Source organism: Micrasema longulum, unplaced genomic scaffold (genome assembly GCF_059751315.1).
Source record: "Micrasema longulum isolate JH-2025_06_02 unplaced genomic scaffold, ASM5975131v1 h1tg000678l, whole genome shotgun sequence".
In the NCBI taxonomy this organism is placed as follows: Eukaryota; Metazoa; Arthropoda; class Insecta; order Trichoptera; family Brachycentridae; genus Micrasema; species Micrasema longulum.
The window spans coordinates 2,432,167-2,455,497 of NW_028277874.1; the positions used below are offsets into that span (position 1 = coordinate 2,432,167).

The window sequence follows — 23,331 nt, forward strand, 5'->3', positions numbered from 1 at the left end:
AAAAAAAAAAAAACTTGTAAATATAATCAACTGCACCCAATGCTCTGATAGACAGTTTTCGTTATATTCATTTATATATTGATATTTTTAGTTTATTTGCAGTATAAAATTAATATATTCGTAGAAGAATGGTCACCTTCAATAAGACGATATGATTTTCGGTCCGGATTTCTACTTCACTGGTTCCCAATGGTACCTAGCTGATCTCGGCCAGTTTAGTTCCGTCTCTATCTGTAAAGCGTCGGACGTGGCTTGTGAGAACGTGACAATAAACTCATCTATTCAAATGTATTACTGCAACTGGTGAAAATTTTAAATCTAAGTTCGATGTTTGTAAAATGGCGTTCTTAAAATTGTGTCTCCCCGTCTTGCTGTTTGTTGGTTTAATCGAAGCTGACGTTTACTGCGAGTTCGAGAAAGCCAGAAGTGGCGTTTTAGATTGTTCCCCATTGAGTCTTCAGTTCAGTGCTCTGTTCAATAAGGACGCCCTCGGAGAAGTAGCATCGTGGAACGAAGTACATACCATCAGGATGCGGAACTCCAACGTTGCGTTCTTGGATAGTGTTGTCCTTACTAACGCCAAGCCCATACAGCATTTCGACATTTCCATGAACATCTTCAGGGATCTTCCAAACAATACCTTCAAACATCTCACAAATTTGCGCAGTCTCAACGTTTCCGCGAACTCCATTTCAATTCTAGAACCTGATGCTTTCAAAGGTCTCGTTGAGTTGAGAGATTTAGATATATCTAAAAACTTACTCTCAATCGACGAAATATTCGCGTTTGCCATAGACAACACGAAAAAACTTCGCATTTTGGACGTGTCAGGAAACCAAGAAATGACACTATCGGCTTTGAATATCAGACCGAATCTTAAGACGCTAATAGCGTCTGGAATACCTCTGGTTATTTTCGATGATCAAAGCTTAACCAAAACTACTCAACTTAGTTCCCTCGATTTATCAAAGTGCAACATCAAAGCATTACCGTCAAAATTAATAAGCCAGTGTCCATTATTAACTTCTGTTGATTTTTCTTCAAATATCAATATTCCTGAGATCCCAGCGCAGTTCTTCGCTCGCAACGTAAACTTGAAACAGATTGATCTGCATCACAATTCTATTACTTCGCTGAATAACGCGGCATTATTTTCTATGAACAAAAATCTGAGACTCCTGGACCTTTCGGAAAACAGCATATCCATAATACACGCTCAGCTGTTCGTTGAAAACAAGAATTTGGTTGTTTTGAAATTGAGCTCAAACAAGATAGAAAGGCTACCACCAAAAATATTTGATACACTTGTAAAAGTGATTTTGATTGATCTATCCAATAATCGTTTACTCACTCTTCCAAATGGGATGTTCGCCAAAAATATACTTCTAGATACAATTACGCTATCTGGAAATTTATTTAAATCCATTAGTACTAATACATTTCAGAAGAACGTAAATTTGAAAGTTTTGAATCTATCGAACAACAACTTGGGATCATTCTCGATCCAGATAATTTCAGACCTTAAGGAGTTGGTATTGCTAGATTTGGATCGCAATTATCTGAGCACTATTCCTGAAGATTTGTTCTATCCAGACAAACTGCTTCATCTTTACATCTCTTGCAATAACCTGACGCAGCTGCCGTTGAGGTTCTTCGACGTGCAATCGAATTATGCTAAGAAGGTTTATCTCCGTGGTAATCCGTGGAAGTGCGCTTGTTTAAACACCATGTTGGAAGCAGCAGAAGCCAATGAGGTTAACTACGAATCAGTCCTCTTCTTGGACGGTAGAAGCATTACTTGCATTGTTGGGAGCAGTATTTCTATCTGTAATGAATCTCCTTTAAACAAGCAAGACTACCTGAACTGGCAGACTAGATTTAAACAGTATCCAGAGATATGTGACTATTATTCAACGTAACTGCGAATGGTTGTCATAATTTAAGCATTATTTTGCAAGATTGATTACAAGAGTGAGACATTCAAAAAACGTGTTTTGAAAAAAATCTTGAACAAAATAAACACTTTTTGACAAGAGTTTTGTTGCTCTTGTACTAGTATGCGCCTGATGCATAGAGCACTACATTTCTTAGTATAAATCAAGAAGGAAGTTCGGTGTTTTTTTTTAATTTTATTTTATTCAGAAAACATACAGTCAAACATAAAAAGTATTAAAAACAACAATTTTCTAACATAAAAAGACCAATTAAGTTTTCATAAATTATGCAAAAGATTTTAACATTAAATGTGACAAAAAAGTAAATAAATAAAAAACTTAAGTGAAAAAATAATAATTGTTAACATTTGCGTTTTCCATGGAGGTTATCATTGATAATAAATGAAAATATCGAATGCACACCCCGAGCCATCGATGCACACACACATGAACGCGCATATAAACCATACACAAACATATACATTCATGCGGTACATTTACATAGCATAAACCACTCAAGATGTACATTCAGCAACTATCCCCAATAATTAACTCCATGAAGAAATTTTCTGTATAAATGCAGCGTGCATTTAAAAATGTCTACATCAATACATTACTATTAACTAAACTTTGTCTACACAAACTCAAAGCCAAATAAAAAAATATATTTGTATTTATCGATCATAGAATTTTTAATTCTATGGTATCGTATTATAATCTCTATGAATTTTTAAAAAATGGTAAAAAAAGTATTTTTTTTTTAAATATAAATTATTTGCCTTCTAACGGTTTACCCAAATATTTAAATTTTGGGTGCCATTTTCAACAAACTTTGAATAACTCACTATTAGAAAATGGGAATCAAATCGTAGCAGAGTGGGGTTTGAACCTCGGACCTCTGATCCGTGAGTCCGCGACACTAGCCACGGGACCACAACCCGGTTCTATTTATTTAACTATTTTGAAATTACACCACCCGCGACGTCACGAGTTTAAGACGGTGAGTTTTTCTGACATTTACAAAGTGAACCCCATACACTTCAAAACACGCTCAACATGACTACTCGGAAACCGCAAATCAAGCCCAGCACATAATTGATTTGCTATTCTGAACACTGATCACCTGAACCAGTGATGTTTCGGGGTAGTTTATTTTTAAACTATTTTAATTATTTTTTACAATCGAGAAACTTTGCCGTACACTTAAATGCTCTAATTTTTATCGCATCTAAGAAAACATTTTTTATATCCAATTTTCCGATGCACTGAACTTCCTCATTATATACATATATAATAACATTACATTACAATAACAAGTACATATATAATCTGAGGACAAATAAACACTTGTCTTACACTTCGGAGGCTAAAAGGAAACGACAAAATATTGTGGAGAAAAAAATACAGAATCAAATTATTTCAAGTCGATCGAAAATTACATAATCGGGATCTTATACCCTTACCTATTACTACTATTCTAGGGGTATCAATCATTTTATCACAAACTACAAGATGCTCATCTTATGATATGTAGTGTGTCGGTTTTTTACACATTTTTTACTCCGGGTGTCATTTATAAAATATGTTTTTGATGTGACACTTTTCTTTTAGATGTACGATGTATGTGAATGCAAAATTTAAATTTCATCTATGTATAGGGTAAACCGTCCAGTGAATGAACGATTGAGAATTCTTTCAACGTTAAAAAATATTTTCGGTATGATGGAATGACTCTGGTATACTCTAAGATACGTTTATGTCATCCTCGGTTATATAAAATAAAACTCAATAGTTCAGTATTTTGAGATATTCTATCGGTATTTTCATTAATTAATCAATATATCTGAAATGATCCAAATCGCCAGTAAATGAACACTATTTTTAGTTAATGAACACAATAAAATCCAGTCCAAGAATAGTTAAATTATTTTATTTAATCAATTTAGAAACCTGAATATTATTCCAAATTTATTATTGATAACAAAACGATAAATCAAAGATTTTTGAGTCGAATAATATCAATCTAAAACTCCGCAAGCAACTTGCCAAGACATATGTATGGAGCATATTGATGTACGGTTGTGAGACATGGTGCCTTACCGAAAGAGATAAAAAAAGACTAGAGGCCTTCGAGATGTGGTGCTACAGAAAAATATTAGGAATTTGCTGGAGAGACCACATCACTAATGAAGATGTTCTCAACAGAATCGAAGAAGGTAGGCACCTAATCAAAACCATCTCAGAGAGGCGAGCCCGGTGGATCGGCCACATTATGCGTCGTAAGGGTTTCCTGCATGACATCATAGAGGGAATGGCTGAGGGGACAAATTATAGAGGGTGCCCCCGACGGGAATATTTGGAGCAAGTGTGCGAAGATTTTAACTGCGCCTCATATGTCGAGCTGAAGAGGGCTGCAGAAAATAGAGACCAATGGAGGACGAGATGAAGGACGAGATGCAGGACTTTGCTGCAAACCAATTCCCAGGATTGAGACTGCGAAGAAGATAATATCATAATAATTTTGCCTATTATTTCTTGTCTTTTTGTATTTCTTTTCAATTTTTCGCTTTTGTGTTTTCTATTTCCTAGGCAATCTTTTTCTTTTTATTCTTAATCTCGCCTTCTTTGCTTTTCTTCGTCTTGTTTTTTCTAATATTCTTGGTATTCTTATCCCTCAAGCAAAACAACATAGAATTTATGTCTGAATCGCTATTTCAGGATACTTCAAAAAATTAAGGAGCATCGGGTTTTTTTTCTTAGGAAAGCAGTAGCTTTGACGGCCTTTCAAGTGAAAGGATTAAAAATCGGATCCGCAGCAAGGTACTCGTCTAGATCAGCTGCATTGATGCCATTGGACGTGGATAGTTAATACTAGTTCATTCACTGGAATAGAAAAACCAGAAATTAAGCTTTTAATTTTAAGTCACTAATTTCGAATACACTTTAGTTCACTTACTAAAATTTTCAAAATTTACGGAGGTACCAGTGAAAGAACACCCGTTCTTTGATTGGATTAAGACATTTTCGTTGGCCAGTAAAGGAACACTCGGTAATTTAATAAACATCGCCAAAACCTGAGTAAAATTAATATAAATTCAAAGAATTAAGACACGTTCTACAAAAATAAAAATTCATTTGATTATTTTAGTATCACGAGTAGCCACAGAGTTATCGACAAAAACACATTGTTCTTAGCTGAAATCTATATTTTCTTAAGAAAATACAACATGTGATTTTCACAACACGACCATGCTGTAACTTGTCCATAGCAGACACAGAGAATGACCAATAACGAACAAAATAATGTTATCAATCAGAAAAAAAATACACGATTCAGTATAAATGTACCGTTTTCTTATTTTAGAAGAAAATAGGTGTTTTGTTTATTCACTGGACAGCTTACCCTATGTATTTGTTTGTATACAAAAAAGGAGTGAGTGTTTTCATCAGGAAATAGGGAAATATCACATCCTACAAATACCGATAAAAATGGATTTAGAAAAATTAATTGTATTTTCAAAATCAATATGGATAAGAACCGTGCAGAAATGTTTTCATATATACCTTTAAAAATATGTCCCTACAAAAATGCGACAAGTTTGGCCGTGATAATAGTGACGTCAAGATTCGTGACGATGTTCTAAAAAAAATTTAAACGGCTGCGAACAAAATTCAAAATTAACATGATTCGTGACGTATTAGGGGCGTGGCTAATGCAATGACCGTTTTCGCGGAAATTCAAAATTAAAAACAGATTTTTTATGCTACTAATAAGTAGTCGGCCTCGTGGTGTAGTGGTCAGCGCGTTTGCCTACCACGCAAGAGGTCTCGGGTTCGATTCCCGATATGGTTGACATGGAATATATACTTAAAAGGGTGTTTTTACACTAGAATATTTTCATAGTCCCTGGACTGGTACCTGAAGCGTAAGATTGATCATCTTACCTTCATGTAACAAAAATGATCAAGATACGCTGCGATTGGTGTAGCAATGTAGTGCCCTATGCACCATTTGTTGTGGAAAACTATGATGATGATGATAAGTAGTAAAAAATTGTTTTATACTCGACAGTATAGACTATAGGCCATTATTTCTTTAACACTGTAAAAAAAAAAGTGATATTTCCCTATTGTACTATAAATATTTTTAAGAAAATATTATAAAATAGTTATTAAATATAATATTACCGATATTGTAAACTAATTAAAATTACTTAAGAATTAAATAGAGCATTTTTATTAACGATTACGAAATCGGTATCTTTATCTGACACAACATGATGCGGTTGCTCTTACACTTGAAATAACAACAAAATGTAAAAAAATATTTATGTAACTTGCGATACAAATAAAAAGTACGGAATCACAAAGTAAAATACAAGTAAGTTGACTTTTTTACCTAAACTATAGCCCTTAAAATATAGCTTGATTAGAATGACATTTGTCAGAAAAAGTGACGACATAACTTTGTAGTAACGTCAAAGGAGTTATTTATGACACACGAAAAATCATTCGTATCTGGCGTGTTTATATACTTTTTTAATACAATGCTTGACACATAAATCAACATCAATAATATAAAATTGTAAATTCAATATGGGATTGCCCTAAACTATTATCTCTCATCAACTTTAGGGTGCCTGGAAGAATGACTAGACAGGTGCCACGGTTTTGTAGCAACAATTCACGGACAGTGTATAATTGTACTGCCGTATTAAATAGACTTCATGAACTCGGCAATAGTTATTCCCACGTATCTGATATATTTAGTGTAGGGTATTGTTCCCATAGAACAAACCTTTTGAACTTTTTTAAAGATTTTGAATGGTAATTATATTTATTTATTCATGCATTTCATAATATACACAGTTTTTTGTTCACTTTGCCTAGCTGTGTGAAACAGTACTTATGATTTTCTTGTTGTTTTACTGTAGAATGTTTTATTATTTAAACTTTCTACTGAATATGCTGTATAATTTTTAAAATATAAATCTTGTTTAATTTTTGGTTTAATTTTTTTTTCAATAAATCTTGGGTATAAGGAAATTCATGATTTAAAAAAATATATATATATATTAAGCCAAATATGTTAATATTATAAATGTTTGTAAAAGGCAGATTTGCCGTTTATGTTAATAAAATAAAAATAAAATAAAATAAATCAAATAATCAGCTTTAAAACTAAAAAAAACCTTACAATATTTGAGTTTGTCCAAATGTTTGTAGACAAAAGACTGGATTTCACTCCCTCGGGGTCATTAAGATTAACAAATTACAACAGGGTAAAATCAACAAATGGAAGAATTGAAGAAATATGGATGTTCAAACATAGGCAAAATGGTGAATGTTACACAGTGTGTAAAGTGGCCACTTAAACCAGCCAAAGACAGGTCATAAGCCCTGTAAATGCCTTGACTTCCATATTCCCTTATTTAAGGTATTCTCCATCCCTGTTGTAATTTGTTAAAATAAACCTAATTATTAACGACGTTCTTACAAGGTTACATCATTTTGCAAAAACGTTTTAGAGATGGGACAAATTGATCAATTTAAATTGATCGAATAAAAAAATAGTTCATTTGATGTTGTTCATGAAAAAAGTATAAATGTGTTATTTTTTGGTGAATAATTGTGTTAAACACACTATAATAGGCTTGTTTTTGCGTTTTTTATATCAATTTTCGGAAACAGAGTTTCATGATTGCATGAAAATACTAATAAAATCGATTTGAACAGTGATCAATAATTTCCCATCACTTATGAAATTAGTTTGACAGCTGTCATTCTAATCAAGCTATATTTTAAGGACTATAGTTACAACTGTCGGCCTCGTAGTGTAATGGCCACCGCGTTTGCCTACCTTGCAAGACGTCTCGGGTTCGATTCCTGACATGGTTTCACATTAAAAATTTATTTAAAACTGTGTTTTACACTAGGATATTATATTATTCCTATACTGACACCTAAAACGCAAGACTTATCATCTTACATTCATGTAACAAAAATGTGAATTCGATTCCCGACATGATTGATATGAAATTTTATAGTGTACGTAAATATTTTTTTTGATGCAAGCAAATCGCTATCGTCACAAGGTCCTGTCCGTACATGTTCATACGAAGACAATGCGGCCGCGCGCGGTGGAAGGGGTAATCATCATTGTTCCGCGGAGATAGCCTTAGAAATCGGGACAATTTTTGCCCTGCAAATTGCTGTTTACTCGCGGACAATGGTCGGATCCTGGGGCAGTAGTAATTAACAGTATTGTATTGTCTACGTGTAAACAGCCTTTAAGCAATAGCGTGCGTTCCATAAAGGCATATAAGCAGTGCCTACCCTACTAGAATTTCATTAAAATAATAGCAAAAAATTATATCCAAAATATTAGTAACTATTTTTAAAATTTGAAAAACGCGCCAGAGATAATTCGATTAAGTAATATATTGTACCGATCAGCGCACCGCTATCGGCCCGGGTCGGGAGAAGCACGAACTACAAATGACTTTTTCTTCCATATGAACATAACGCGATGCGGAAACGATATGTGTATGTGTGGGTTTTATTTTAGTTGTAATTACGCATGTATGTGTAAGCTAGTAGGCAGTGCTTTTTGAACGTTGGTAGGTACATTGTTTTAGAAAGAACAAACGAATACGTTACTGACATCTAGCGTTTTTTTCGATTATTATTTAATAAAAGACAGTCATGTCGAATAAATAACCTCAAATTGGTTTTTGTTATAAAATTATACAATCGTGAGTATTTTTGTTTCGCGTTCATTTAAAAAAATATATATAAAAAGGGTAATTTTTTGGAACTTATTGATTTGCTAGCTAAATATGTTGGTATCTTGGAAAATCACTTGCAATTATCTAGTAGTGCATTTATTTATTTATTTATTAACGGACATTGTCCATGTATACAATTTATAAGGTTTAAATATTACAATAAAAGAATCGTTTAAAACATTTTTAAAAAAAGAAAGAAGCATTGACAAACATAAGGGACATCGAGACAAGATCTGGACTATTTATTTAGTGCTCGTATAAATCGTTGTAAACCAAAACCAAAAAAGTCCAGATCTTGTCTTGAGTTAACAATACGACAAAGGCGGGTCATTGGAGAATTTAGGCCATAGTTTTTTCTATGCTGATCGATGAACAGTACTTCATAGTTTCTCAATCTACGAGTCAGAATATTGAATTTTACTTGTCCCAGTAATGATGGAACATCGATTATACCATTTAGTATGCCGAACATATATATGGAGTCAATATTAGTTCTACGTTTTTGTAGACTAGAAATATTTAACATTGACTCTATTTCAGCATAAGAATAATTATCTCTCTCTAGTCCGAGCATCCACGCTATTTTTCGAAGCAAGCGATGTTGGACTGATTCAATGTGATTTATGCGATTGACATAGAATGGAGACCAGACCACCGAGGCATATTCTAGAAGAGGGCGAACAGTTGAGCAATAAAGAGTTTTGATTGTACGGACATTAGTAAAATCAGAGGATATTCTGTTAATGAAGCCAAGTAATTTCAGTGATTTATTATTAATTTTATTTATTTATGCATTTACGAGAATATCAAATAGAGCCCAAAATGATTTGATTTCGAGTGTAGCAACCGTAATAAATGAAAATGTAAATATATTCAAAAGAAGGATTTCGTAGCAATATATTAAATAAATTATATTAAAAATAAGAAATATATCATGTAAATTTAGCATTTATTTGGATATTTGATGTAGCTGAGGCAATTTCAATATGAACTACCTACAGCATAGTGATTCTAACTAATGTGACTAGTGAAGGAAACTGATTGGTAAGATTGATTAGGTACTTATACTATATAAAACGTACTTTTTTCTACTGCCTACCCTAATTAAAAACTCTGTGCACGCGACTGCCTTTAAGGATATATAATAATGTTTCAGGCGTTTCTTAAAAGTTTTCAATGTATTTTAAATGCCTCTTTTCATTAGTATTTCAGAAGTCCGCTTAATATAAATCAATTGCAATTTTGCATTCAAGGTTTTAATAAAATTTCAGTAGAGTCTGGAAACCATTTTAGAAATGGACAACACTATGTCAGCAGTTCAAAAAAACTTCGCAATATATTTCTTGCCGGTTATAATTGAGTAAAAGCGGTCAAATGATACTTTTAAAAGACAACAATTTGCCAATTCCGTTTAAAATATTCAAGTACCTACTTAAATTAAAATTATGTAATGAGAATAGAGCGGTTTGTTACCGCAGACGTCCACGTTTTTCTAATCGTAAAATGAAACCGATTTCTTACTGGTTTCCTAAGATTTGCAATTAGTTATAAACACACAAAAAATATATTTTAAAACATAATATTAATATTTTTGACGACTATCTGATTATGGGGTCATTATGACTATTCGAATTTGGCTTAAAAATAACATCGCGTTTTATCTGAAAATAGCATTTTATACATTGAATCTAAATTTCGGGTCTCCCCAATTTGCCATTAAAAAGTTTGAGTGTGTATTAAATCGGTAGTCAGATGGCAGAAGGGACCATCTGTAATTTTCAAAAATGTTCAGGAGAGCTGAAATAAGACTAAATTTCAAGACTTCAATCCACAAACTAAAATATTTTAGTGTTATTTTTAAATAACAAATTACCATTCTAAATAACGCTGTTTTTTTTTTTTTTTTTATATGTGTATTTACCGAAATATTTACTAAAACTTTTGAAAACTAAAACACAAAAAAAAATACAGATAGTCCCTTCTGCTATTTGACTACCGACGTAGAAGCCGAGTTAAATTTTGCTCTAAAAGAACAGCAATGTGGATTTGAAAATGGCATAAGCGACGTGGTAACAATTTCTCACCATGGTTGTTTATCGTATTCGCGATCACAATAGACCTTATATTAAATGTCAAAATATTTACATTTCGCGACGTATAATCCTGCTGCGCAATCACATATTTGAATTTCACCGGCGTAAATATGGAAAATATTCCAAAACTGCTATTTTTATTTATTTATCATTTATCATGCTATTTATTGCATTAAGCCGGCGGTTGTCAAGCCAAATTTCAAGAAAAGCAGTCGACATAGTAATTGTAACTTATTTTTTTTTGTATGGGATACTTCTTAATATTTTGCAAATGCAATATATTGTATTAATTTTTATAGTAAACGCTGATTTTTTGCCAGTGAACTGTATTTATTTACGAGGAAAACAAAAAACAAACCGACACGAGCGTTGACTTAGAGATTACACACGCGTTTACTTATGACTGCGATAAAATAAGCATGTTCATTATTAATTTGGTAATGTATCCAAAATAAAACAAGTTTATTGGATTATAATTCTACTTTATTTTTTATAAAATATATAAAGGGTATATTGTGACGCGTTTTGTCTTGTTAGGACGGAAGGTTTTTCCCCAATATAACCAAAATATTCCCCTAATATACTCAGTATACCCTAATTGAATTTTAATTACTCTACTTATTTTGGCTTGTATAGAAATACACAAACATAAAATAGCAATTATTTTTAGTACATAAGGAAAATTTGTAAATATTTAAGTTAGTTTGTTTGAAAATGTCCTAACAAGACGAAACACGTCACAATATACACTTTGTATATTTTATAAAAAATAAAGTAGAATTATAATCCAATAAACTTGTTTTATTTTGGATACATTACCAAATTAAATATGGAATTCTACCAATTGTCTGCATACACAATAAATATGTTCATTATTGTTCATTGTGATCGCTCAAATGCTTAGCCTGTTTTTTAACACGTCGATAGTTATTTGTGATTGAGCTACTGGCCAACTGTGGTGCAAAAAATGAACGTTCTTTTGACACAAATAAAAATAATAATTAGTAATAACAGCTTCAAAGTTATATAAGGTGCATTTTCATATTTATGTTTTAAGCATTTGTGTTGAAATAATATATTATTTTATTATGTGCGTAATAAGCGGAGTTTGTTTAGTGTGTCACTTTTACAAACGTCATTCTCCGTTTAGAGAGTTGATTTTGACATCACTCAAAGCAAAAAAATCTACATTTTTAGCCGTTTTTTAGCATATAAGATGGAGTGACTTCTGTTTGCATTGAAACTTTAGATGAAAACATAATTTGCCTGAATCCAATACATAGTGGATTGCATTTAACACTGCACTGGTCTTCAAATTTTATTTTCATCCCGAAACAAATACTTATGTTCTATACATAGAATTAAGAAAAGTCTAGAAACCGCATACGCACATCAAACAGGAGGCGACTAAACTACTCATAAAAAATTAGGTTTACGTTTTGACCCAATTATTTCTTTGTAGACGTCGCTCAGTACGCAACTCCTGATTTGAATTCAACTATGCCGTGTTGTGTCTTTGTCCACATTTCATGTGTAATTAGCAAATGAATGTGTAAGTAGCAAATACATTACTAAAAAAATGAATTATTTTTCCATCTGTCAGATTGTCAAAGAAAACAAAATGGAAATTTCGTTAGTGTTGCCAGGGTAGTAATTTTTTTTACCCTACTTTGCTCATCTAATGAGAGAACTAATAAAAATTGGACCTCGGATTAAACAACTCTGTGGTAATCATTTCACCGACATTATCTTTTAAATATCAAATATTATTTAACATCTTAACAAAATATCCGTTTTATGTAAAATAAAATTTGTTTTATATTTTAAGTTCAAAATTCATTAATTCAATTATTCTTATTAAATGACCCTTTACTTATCTACTCTGTTGTGTCGATCAATATTTCCGCGGGCACAATAAAATTTTAGAGAAATTAAAATATTGCTTTTTTTACCTTACATTTGTGTTTTGATTATATTTTTCCCGTCGTGCAACATTACGCAGTGACATCACGAATGCGCGCGGTGAAAGTGGGGGAATTTTCGGACACAGTCCGATGTATTCAAATACGATTCTACGCTCCTTCTGGACTATTCTTAATTCTATGGTTCTATATACCCGTATATATATAAATGAATGTATGTATGTTTGTCTTTTATGAACTCACTGGACCGATTTATATGCGATTTTTTTTTCAAAATAATCTAATTTACGTGAAATAGGTTTGTAAATAATAATATCTTCAATATGTTCTATATGACTAAATGCATATTCCAAAAATTCGGAGAACGTTGTTTTTTGTATATTAAAAAAAGTTTGTATTTTAACGTTTACAAACATCACTTTTTAATGGATACTGATTTTAATAATTTCCTTACAATTTCTGCATATTGACTTTTTTGAAATGGATTTTTAGTAATGCTTAAATAATTTTAACAGACATTTGATACATTTTCGAAAAACGGATTCTTACACAAAATGCACCACTGTCGGTAAATAGCGCAGAGTTTGACATTTGCAAAAAGAATTCTAAATTTAAAAATGAATTATTTTATGTTTTGGAATTCAATATTTTAATATTATTTTTTTTTAGTTTAAGAATTCAATCAAAAACAAGTACCTAGGTACCTATATATTAATAAAGAGTATTTTTCCTTTTATCCGGTCTTGTCACGCTTTTACGACATAGTCATTTTTTTATCATTATTTATTTATTGACAGACTCATACAGTCCATTCCAACAATGGCAAACACATTTTCTCATACTACATACAGATACAGATAAAATAAAATAAAACTTAATAAAATTAAAGCTAGGACAAAAAAAATTACTGCCTCAAGAAGATCGTCTATCTTAGTCCTTTATTTTCTTTTAGTTTTTAATTAAATATCAAGATCACGTCAAACCCCGGCTGGCGGTTAAAGAATGACTAAATTCGCGTTGAGCATGAGTTAAGTTTTATAATTCTAGAATGCTCAGGGTGAAACGTGGTCTGATTTTTATTCATTAACACGTATTTTCTTATAGATTATGGCATGAGAGTAGTGATTTTTGCATAATTTTGATTTTAGCACGACGAGGCCTCTTAGTCAATCACATGAGGAGATAAAACGAAAAACTTACCCTTATTACGAATATACAAATAGCTTAAAAAAGTCCAAAATAAATAACACGTGTCCTGATTTACGAAAAAACGTTTGTTCAACCAGCTAGACAACGTCTGTCGGGTTCACTTGTATATAATACATAATTATTCTGTACGTGTGATACCAATGAACTTCTCCTAAACGGCTTAACCGATTTACGTGCGCTTTTCAGCGAAATATAGATCTGTACGTTGCGCGGGTTCGTAGATATTTAAGTTTTCAATATAATCTGTAAAATAAAGAATACAGAGTTGCATTCGAATAGAAAGCATACACAAAAAAAACGGAAGGATGTTGTTTTTTGTGTGTAAAAAAAATTTGTTTTTGAATGTTTACAAACAACATTCGCTTTTTATGGATCCCAACCAGATTCTTTCCTCACACTCCTTATAATTTCTCCCTATTTGTTTCTTTTCAATGGATTTTCAGTAATGATAAAATAATATTGAAATAGGCAGTAACAGAAAAACCTACCAAAAACCCGATTGCGCTTATTTAACCGAAAAGAGAAACTTACAGTAAAATATATAAAGGTAGATAAAACTTAATAACTAGAAAAATTAAAACAAAATTTTAAAAATAATAAAAAACATAATCATATAAGAATGATAAATTTACACCCATGTGGAAGAAAAGCAGAGTGTGACGTTTGCAAAAAGAATTCAATATTTGAAAATTCATAATTTTTACTTTTAGAATTCAATCATAAACAAGTACCTAGGTACCTACTTATCAATGAAAAGTCTTTTTCCAAGGTAATAGCAGGCAAGCCAACGTTCGGGCAGGACAATGTCTGTTGGGTCCGCCAGTATACAATAAATTATATCCTGATAAACATAGTGATTTTAAAATAATAACAAATTAAAAAATAACAGCGATGATAATACGATACATAAAATATTTCATGTCAACCCTCCCTCCCCTCCCGAATCGAACCCGGACCTCAACGTAGGCACGTGCCAACCACTACATTACGAGGCGGGCTTTACTCCACCCGATTTCCTTTTTCAGGATTTTTACCTGAGATTAGCCATCGAGTCAAAAAGACTGATCCAGGATTCTGGTTCTATTTCACACAGAGAACTGTTTGCCTCATCATATTACAACAGAGATAAAGTACAATGTGGAGAAGGAAATAAAGAAGTCTAGGCATCTACAGGGCTTATGACCTGTCATTGGCTGGTTTAAGTGGCCACTTTACACATTGTGTAACATTATCCATTCTACCCATATTTGAACATCAATACTCCTTCGATTCTTTCATCTGTTGATGTTTGTGAAGTTAAAGAGCTGAAACCTTTATTTATGCAGGTGAGATTCATCTAATTTAATTATTTCACCTACATACTAGGCAACGCCTGAAAATTTGTTTTTCAATTTCTATACTTCTTCATGGACCAGATGGATTCATCAACAATTCTTCATTGTTCTTCATCTCTGTTGTAATATGTTAATATTAACAGCTCCCGGGGAGTTGATACCAGTCCTTGTCTACAAAAATTTGGACAAACTCAAAATATTGTCGATTTCTTGTTGCATTAAATTTAATCTTCACTACCGTTTTAGTGTTTTATTAAATATCAGATTATTCGCTTTATGTCAAGATCTTTAAGTTGTTTTTTTTTTACTCAATGAGCTAGGTACAAGTACAGTATAATATATGGATAACATTTAATAATTCAACTTATCACAATACATTTGAATTTATAACTGACGAGTAATATATGCGATCAAATTTGCTTTTTTCAAGTAATTAAAGAGGTTCTTGTTAATCCATTAGAACATAGGGTATGTATATAAAATTGCTTTATTTATTTAAAAAAAAAAAAAACAAAACTGGACATTAAAAGCATACAATTAGAGATGATTCAGTATTTTTTTCAAATATTTTTAATTTATTTAAAAAATGAGTATAAAATTACAAAATAAATGGAACATACATACATAATTAATAATAACGTTTTTACCTCTCTAATAATGTGGAGGGAGTTCGTTTTACATTTATTTTTATATTCATTATATAGTACACATATGTATTATATTTTATTTACATTTCATTTTTACTAACAGATTCCTTCGAATCAGATATTCTATTCTAGAAAATACAAAATGTTCCACTGTATGGTGATCAGGGTGTGAGTTTCATGCGTTTTCATTGAGAATGATTTTTTTAAATATTAACTGTTGATTTTAGGGTTTCTGATTTTTTTTTCCTAACATATGAATAATGATTTAATACTACAGTTGTATTACATATGTGTAAAGTTAAATTATTTGGAAATCTGGAGTTTCGAGAATTTTGTAAATTAGTGGTTTTTTTTCTTTGAGGATTTGTATTATAGATGCTTTTTTAAAGAGGTCATCAATTGAGGATATATCAAGTTCTTTAAAAATTTAATTTGAAAGGTAAGTTCTAGGCTTTTAAATACAATTTTAGCGACGGTTTTTTGGGCAATCAAAAGTGGACGACTTGTAAGTTCCTCCCCAGCCCATGATTCTATACTGCAGAATAGACTGTATAATTGCATAGTAAACAGTTTTTATACTTTTTGGAATGAAATCAATCAATCGAATGCATGCGATTACTTAAATCATTTGAACGAATGAATCAGTGAATGGATGAATGAATGAATAAATGAATGACTGACTGAATGAAAAAATGAACGAATATATGAATAATCTTGGAAGAAAGGGGCAATTCTTACAGATTTCGGGAAATTCGAGGCCACCCCTCCTCCGAATTCCGAAGATCCTGACTTTTTACTCAATGAATCATTCATTCGATTTTTTTTTAAATTACTAATCATTACATACAATCGTGGTTTTCACGATTAAATTTCGTTGGTTTAAAAAAATACGCGTATGGTGGTGGTCAGATAAGACCCTGTTTTTAATGTCGCTTTTTTTTACAGATTTTCAATAATACTTAACCATCAAAATAGGAATTAAATCAATAGAAAAACATGTGGAAAATGAATTTTGTTAAGGAAAATGATTCGCACAAAAATTACTTTTCTCATATCGATAATTTTAAATACATCATCATCATCATTTCACCGAAGTGGTACATAGGGTAATACATGGGTACTATAATTGCATCGCATCTGAATTGTTTTCATATGTATATATTTATTTTTTTGGATACGTATTTTTGTTTATTTCTTTATATATAAATTATACATTTGTGGATTTATTGCCAAATTCCAACTTTTCCAACCAACTGATAATATAAAGGTGTTATTAAGATTATTTAAGCTTTCACATTGATCCAAAAAACGTATTATTTATAAAATCTTATTGTAGCATTATTTTTCTTTTTCATTATAACCTAGCTCACTAGTCACTTTATGTTCATGTTAAATTATTCTCAATTTTAATTTGCTATATTTATATTTAGAACATAAGGTTTTCTCACTTCTATTTGTTATCTTTTATTTGTCATCTTATATCTATATGTTTCTTTTTTACTTTTTTGCAGTTTAAAAAAAAAAAAAAAAAACTAATTTGTTTAGTTTTAATTATTTAGTTGAATTATATAGTTGTATTTCATATTATATATTACATAATGAATTTTTCACTGCTGTGATTATTTCTGTAAAAGGTTCTTTAAACCGTTGATATATAAATAAATAAAAAAATAAATAATCAATCATTTTCGAATCCTGTAAATGACTTCGCTTCTCAAAAATGTTTTCCCTCTCTGTCGCAATAAATTGAATCTTAAAAACTGCCCAGGGAGGAAATCCAGCTTGTCTACAAACATTTGGACACACTTCAACTTTGTTACTTAAAATCATTTTTAAAAATGCGGTCTTGATCATTTTTTTGCATTTAATGTTAACAAATTACAACAGGGATGGAGCATTCCTTAAAATAGGGAATATGGAATTCTCGGCATTTACAGGGCTTACGACCTGTCATTGGTTGGCTTAAGTGGCCATTTTACACACTGTGCAACATCCACCATTTCGCCTACATCTTCCATATTGCCATATTTCTTCAATTCTTCCATTTGTTAATTTTAGTGAAGTTAAAGAGCTGTAACCTTTATTGTTATGAAGAGATTCATCTACAAACATTTGGACAAACTCAAATATTGTTTCTTAAGGTGTTATGAACTAACTGAATACATAATATAATAAATATTTATATTATGTAGGTGTAGCTCAATTCAATGGTGACACAAGTCTAAATTTGCAATTTGTGCCGCTGTATGGGACAATGCATTTTGAACGTGCTGAACTCTCTAGCGCGATGTTTCTCAACAACATCTAATCTTCAAAGGACCAAATCGAATCCATCTTCCATCCACCACAGCCACATAGTTTCTATGGTGTTACGCCATCATATTTCTGCGTCCTCATTTTACGCCGCTTTTACACCTGCGCTGCGTTCTTTTAATTTAATAAACGCAAAGAGGAAGGTAAATTTAAACGTAATGCGTCGAATCCGGATTTTAGAATCGCGGGTAATGTTATCAATTGGTTATTGTTTTCTTAATCATTCAGTTATAAAGCCAACATCTATGTATCATATCTGTACCTTAAAGCAGTGGTTCCCAACCTTTTTGTCGCCGCGGACCGGTCAACGTTTCATTATTTTACCGCTGCCCACTGGGGGGGTAGACATTAACGAATTTTTAAAAATAAAACATTCAATACCGAAAGTCTATATAAAATATTTATATTTCAAACAGTAGACACTATTTATAAAATAAATTCTATTTTACAAATATTTAAAAAATAAAAGAATTTGGAATGAATAAGTCACTCAGATACCAATATAATATTAAAATTCCTAAATTCCACACAAGTCATGGTCAAAACAACTTTGTATTCAAAAGTGTAAAAAATTATAATAATCTTCCTAATGAACTAAAAACTATTAAAAATAATATATCAATAAATAAATTTAAAGTAAATCCAAAAAAATTTTTGAACACGTGTAAAAACTACATTAAATTTTAAATAGTTTGAATGTATTATTGTTTTATGTTTTTTCTTTAAACATCATATGTTTTTATTTTTTCTCATGTACTCGTATTTAAAATTATATAAACTCTTATAATAAACAATAAATAGCTACAAAGTGTAAGTCACTCTCCAAGAACAAGAGTTAGTCTCTTTTTTTTGTAAAGTTACAGTGATAACATTTACTAAATGTGTAAAAGTAGATATGTTTAGAATTTTACAAAAACATGTACTTTTTATGAAATTTATGAATAAAAATAACAAAATTTAAAATTAAAAAATTAAAAATTAATAACAATATATTGTATACAATATATAATAATTCTCCACAATATATCACATAAAGAAAGGTTCGAGAAAATTCAATGGACATTTTTTAGACATCTTAACTGGAGATGCAGGAATACCGATCTCAATTATATGTCTTCCTGCAAAAAGCACCACTTGCTTACTTCAGAAGATTGCCGTCTACTATAAGACATGGGGGTGCTTCATGACATACTTAGTGGACGCCTTGATAGTCCGGCTCTTATGTCGGAGTTATCATTAAATGTCCCCGGCTACCGCACCCGTCACACGTCGAGCTCTCTATTTCATGTGCCAGCAGTTCGCACGAACTATACATAGAACTCTCCACTTATACGTTTTGCTCGTGAATATAATTTGAACTTTCCCTTTATTGATCGATTTGATTGTAAAAAAATAACATTTAAAATGCGCGTCTTAAAACATACTTTTTTGTCTTATAATTAGTTTCAATAATAAAGTCTTATTTTATTTTATCTCTAATTCTTAATATTTTGTATATATTTATATTTTCGACACTTGTGCAATAATATTTACACACATGTCCACCCTCATTCCAATATAACACCCACTCACCCACCCTCTCACTCACTTACACTCACACAAACACACTAGTATGTATTGTACGTGTATTTAATTTATTTCTGTGAATATCTGTCATTGGTTTTATTCTCTGTATCTTTCATTTGTTATATTTTTGTTACATGTATTACTGTTGATATCCCCAATAAATAAATAAAAATTTACACCTGTGGTACATAAGTTATAGTGACAAATAATAGTAGAGAAAACACAAGGTTTGTGGGAAAAATGAATAAAAACAATGAAGGTATTTTTAAGGTTCAACGGAAGGTTGAAAGTATTTTTTTCCAAGATAGAGAAAATAACTTTGAGAATGCTTGGGGTTTAATATAGGGATTTTAATGTTATTCTGATATCTTTCAGATATATTAACTTGAAAGTAACTGTTATTTATATATTTTCTTTGAAAGTTTTGATGTTAAAGTTTTATGTGTTTTGATTTAGTGTTTGTAATTGAATCGTGTTTAAACATGCCTTCAAAATAAAATACAGTTTTCCTTAAAAATAAATAAAACCAGAGATAATATATTAACTTAATGCTAAATGAATGAGAACCCTGAGCTTGCTTCATTGAAACGAGATGAATAGGACCATAGACAAAGGAGTATTTGATTGGACCTACCTCTACCAAAACCGGGGTAAAAAGTAAATAAATATTTATAGTTGCGAATTAATAAAATGATTTATGGAAAAACACGGTTTTGTTTTCCTCGTGCAGGGAATGACCTAAGAATATTAATTTCCAGTCATTTCAGCACTATGATCAATTTTATAGGTGTGTTCGATTTTCTAAAAGTAATTTTGATTTTTAAGCAGGCCCTTGCGCGGCCCAGTACCATTTGGTCTACGGCCCAGTACTGGGCCGCGGCCCGGGGGTTGGGGACCACTGCCTTAGAGGATAAAACACGGGAATCCAATTTTTCCCCTTTCGAAATATTAAATATGCAGAAATTATCACAAAAAGCTGTTTTATATATAAAACAGCTTTTTCAAAATAAAGTTGCTCTATTTTTTATTTAGGGTAGTAATCATAAACAGAAAATATAAAAGGAAAAATTATGAAACCCACTAAACCACGAAACCAGTTTGTCAGCATGCTTATTATTTTTCCTTTACAAAGAAAAAAAGTTAAATAAATCATATAAATTTAATAAGGTATATTATTAAGAACTAAAAGCATACGCATTTTTCACACAAAATTTATTTACAAAAATTTAAATAGTTGACTGTTAACATAAAATAAAAATTCACATTCATAATGTAGCGAGAGGTTTTTTTGAAAAATATATGTAAATCAAAAAACGTAGTACTTTATATAATTGGTACACATATTATTTATATTCTTATGTATTTCATTGCTTTATATTTGTTTTATTATATATTTTACTTTATGTTTAAGTAACATGTATTCTTGGCACATAAATATCCTTAATATTTGTATAATAACCAATATTCAATGCAGGAAATCCGTAAAAAATCTAGGAGTACAAATGGATGAACACCTCTGCTGGCGAGCTCATACTAATGAATTAAGCCGCAAAATATTTTTCAGTCTACACTCACTTAGAAGGTTGCAAAAATTCTTACCCATTAGTACTAAATGCACCCTTGTACAAGCATTACTACTACCCATTCTAGATTACGCTGATGTTTCCATGACTGATTTAAGCTGTGAGCAACTCGATAAACTTGAACGACTTCAGAATACATGCATAAGGTACATTTTTGGTCGTATGACCACATTTCTGATTATCGTAGGCAACTGAAATGGCTCAAAATTAGACAGCGGAGAGACTACTACTCCCTCTCACTTCTGTTCAATGTACTTCATAGTCCTAACGCTCCTATATACCTGCGTGAAAAATTTCAACGCTTATCAGTTCATGGTTTACCTCTTCGTTCTAATTCTCAAGGCACTCTCTTAATACCCATCCACAATTCCTCTTTCTTCTCTAACTCATATAGTGTCCATACGGCTCGACTGTGGAATCATCTCCCATCCATTATCAAAGATGTTACTACATTATCTCTGTTTAAATCACGTCTGAAAAAACATCTCCTTTCTCTTCCTTAATCTCTCCTCCTTTCCTTTTTCCTCTTTCCTCTTTTTTTCCTTTTTCCCATTGAGTAATAGTTTTGATTTAAAGTTATTTATAAACTAATACGTTTATTTCTATTTTTATATACTTTTAGCTTTTTAATCTTTTTTTTCTTTTGAATATGTTCTGTAACTTGAATTATAAAAATAAAACTTTTATTTCATTTGTTGGTTGGAAGAAATTGCCATTTGGCAATAAGCCCGCCAATGTACAAATAACATTATGTACAAAAGTTAAATAAAAAAAATAAAAAAATAACAATTTTTAATTTCTTACATTTGATTAGCTAGCCATATAATTAAGTAGTTTTAGTTTTTCTTTTTTATGTTATTGTTTTATTAGTATATTATGCTCTAAAGATAGAGAATCTTTATCTTAGAACAGGCTGTGCCATGTTAGATGAAGACTATCATAAACAGAGAACACTCCGTTTTCATTTTACATTAATCGGTTTTATATTTTTTTATTTTTTGTAGACGGTACCACCTGTTTCATGAACCAATAAGTAAAACATCGTATGTTAAAAATGCTTTTTTTCGTAGGACTTTTTCAATGTACAATACAATATTTAAAAATATAGATTACACAAACATCACTCTGTCAGATTTAAAATTTACACTAAAAATGTATTATGTAACTTAGTAGACATTATAATAATAAATATGTACATCTTCCCTCCCCTCCTTATCCTCTCTTCAAGCATTTTTGTCCTTATCTCGCCCAATTTACAGTAACTTAATGTTCTTAAAATTAATATTTAAAAAATCTTTGATTATTGAGTACATGAAAATAACATTTTTATATGTACAAATTGTATGTATTTATTTGATATGTAATATATTTTCTTTACTAACTTTGTATACTATGTGGAAATCTGTTATTAGTTCTGAGTGTATGCACTATATTTGTTTGTTTACTAAAAATATGTATGTAGAACTGTTGATTTCCCAAATAAAATAAAATAAAATAAATAAATACAGATTCCCTGTAATTGAGTATGTATATTATTTTTTTGCAATAAATTTATAAATAAATATAAAGCCTTGTTACATATTAGCCATTGAATTGTTTTTTCTTAAAAGTTTTGTCAACATTTCATTTTAAAATCTGCTTAGGAATCTTATTGGAAATTGTAGGAATTGTATAATGAAGTGTTCTTTGGCCATACTTGTTTACAAACTTTGGTAATGACAAGCCTTCACGTTGTGCTAGCCTTGTATTATATATAACAACAAAGTTAGTGCTTCAAATATAGAATTAAGAATATTATACTTTTAATTTCTTATTTATTAAACCAAAGAGAAATATAACTGGATCTGCAATGAAAAGCTAGCCTAGAAATCGATAATTAATTCCGATTACATAAATATCACGTTAAAAGGAAAAGCATTACTGGAATTTATGTTTCAACGAA

The 23,331-nt window shown here is 31.0% G+C and overlaps 2 protein-coding genes across 4 annotated transcripts in view; both read left to right on the forward strand.

Moving 5' to 3' along the window:
* The window catches only part of js (jiangshi), a 132,482-nt gene that overhangs the window by 62,028 nt on the left and 47,123 nt on the right, over nucleotides 1-23,331 (forward strand). The window lies entirely within an intron of this gene.
* LOC148279737 (uncharacterized) lies at nucleotides 212-2,272 on the forward strand. The gene has a single exon (XM_088229473.1). It carries the CDS (start codon nucleotides 339-341, stop codon nucleotides 1,917-1,919), a length of 1,581 nt encoding a protein of 526 aa, XP_088085599.1. The 5' UTR covers nucleotides 212-338; the 3' UTR covers nucleotides 1,920-2,272.

What these genes read in the sequence shown, in the direction of transcription:
- LOC148279737 (XM_088229473.1), top strand. Translation starts at nt 339, where the DNA reads ATGGCGTTCTTAAAATTGTGTCTCCCCGTCTTGCTGTTTGTTGGTTTA.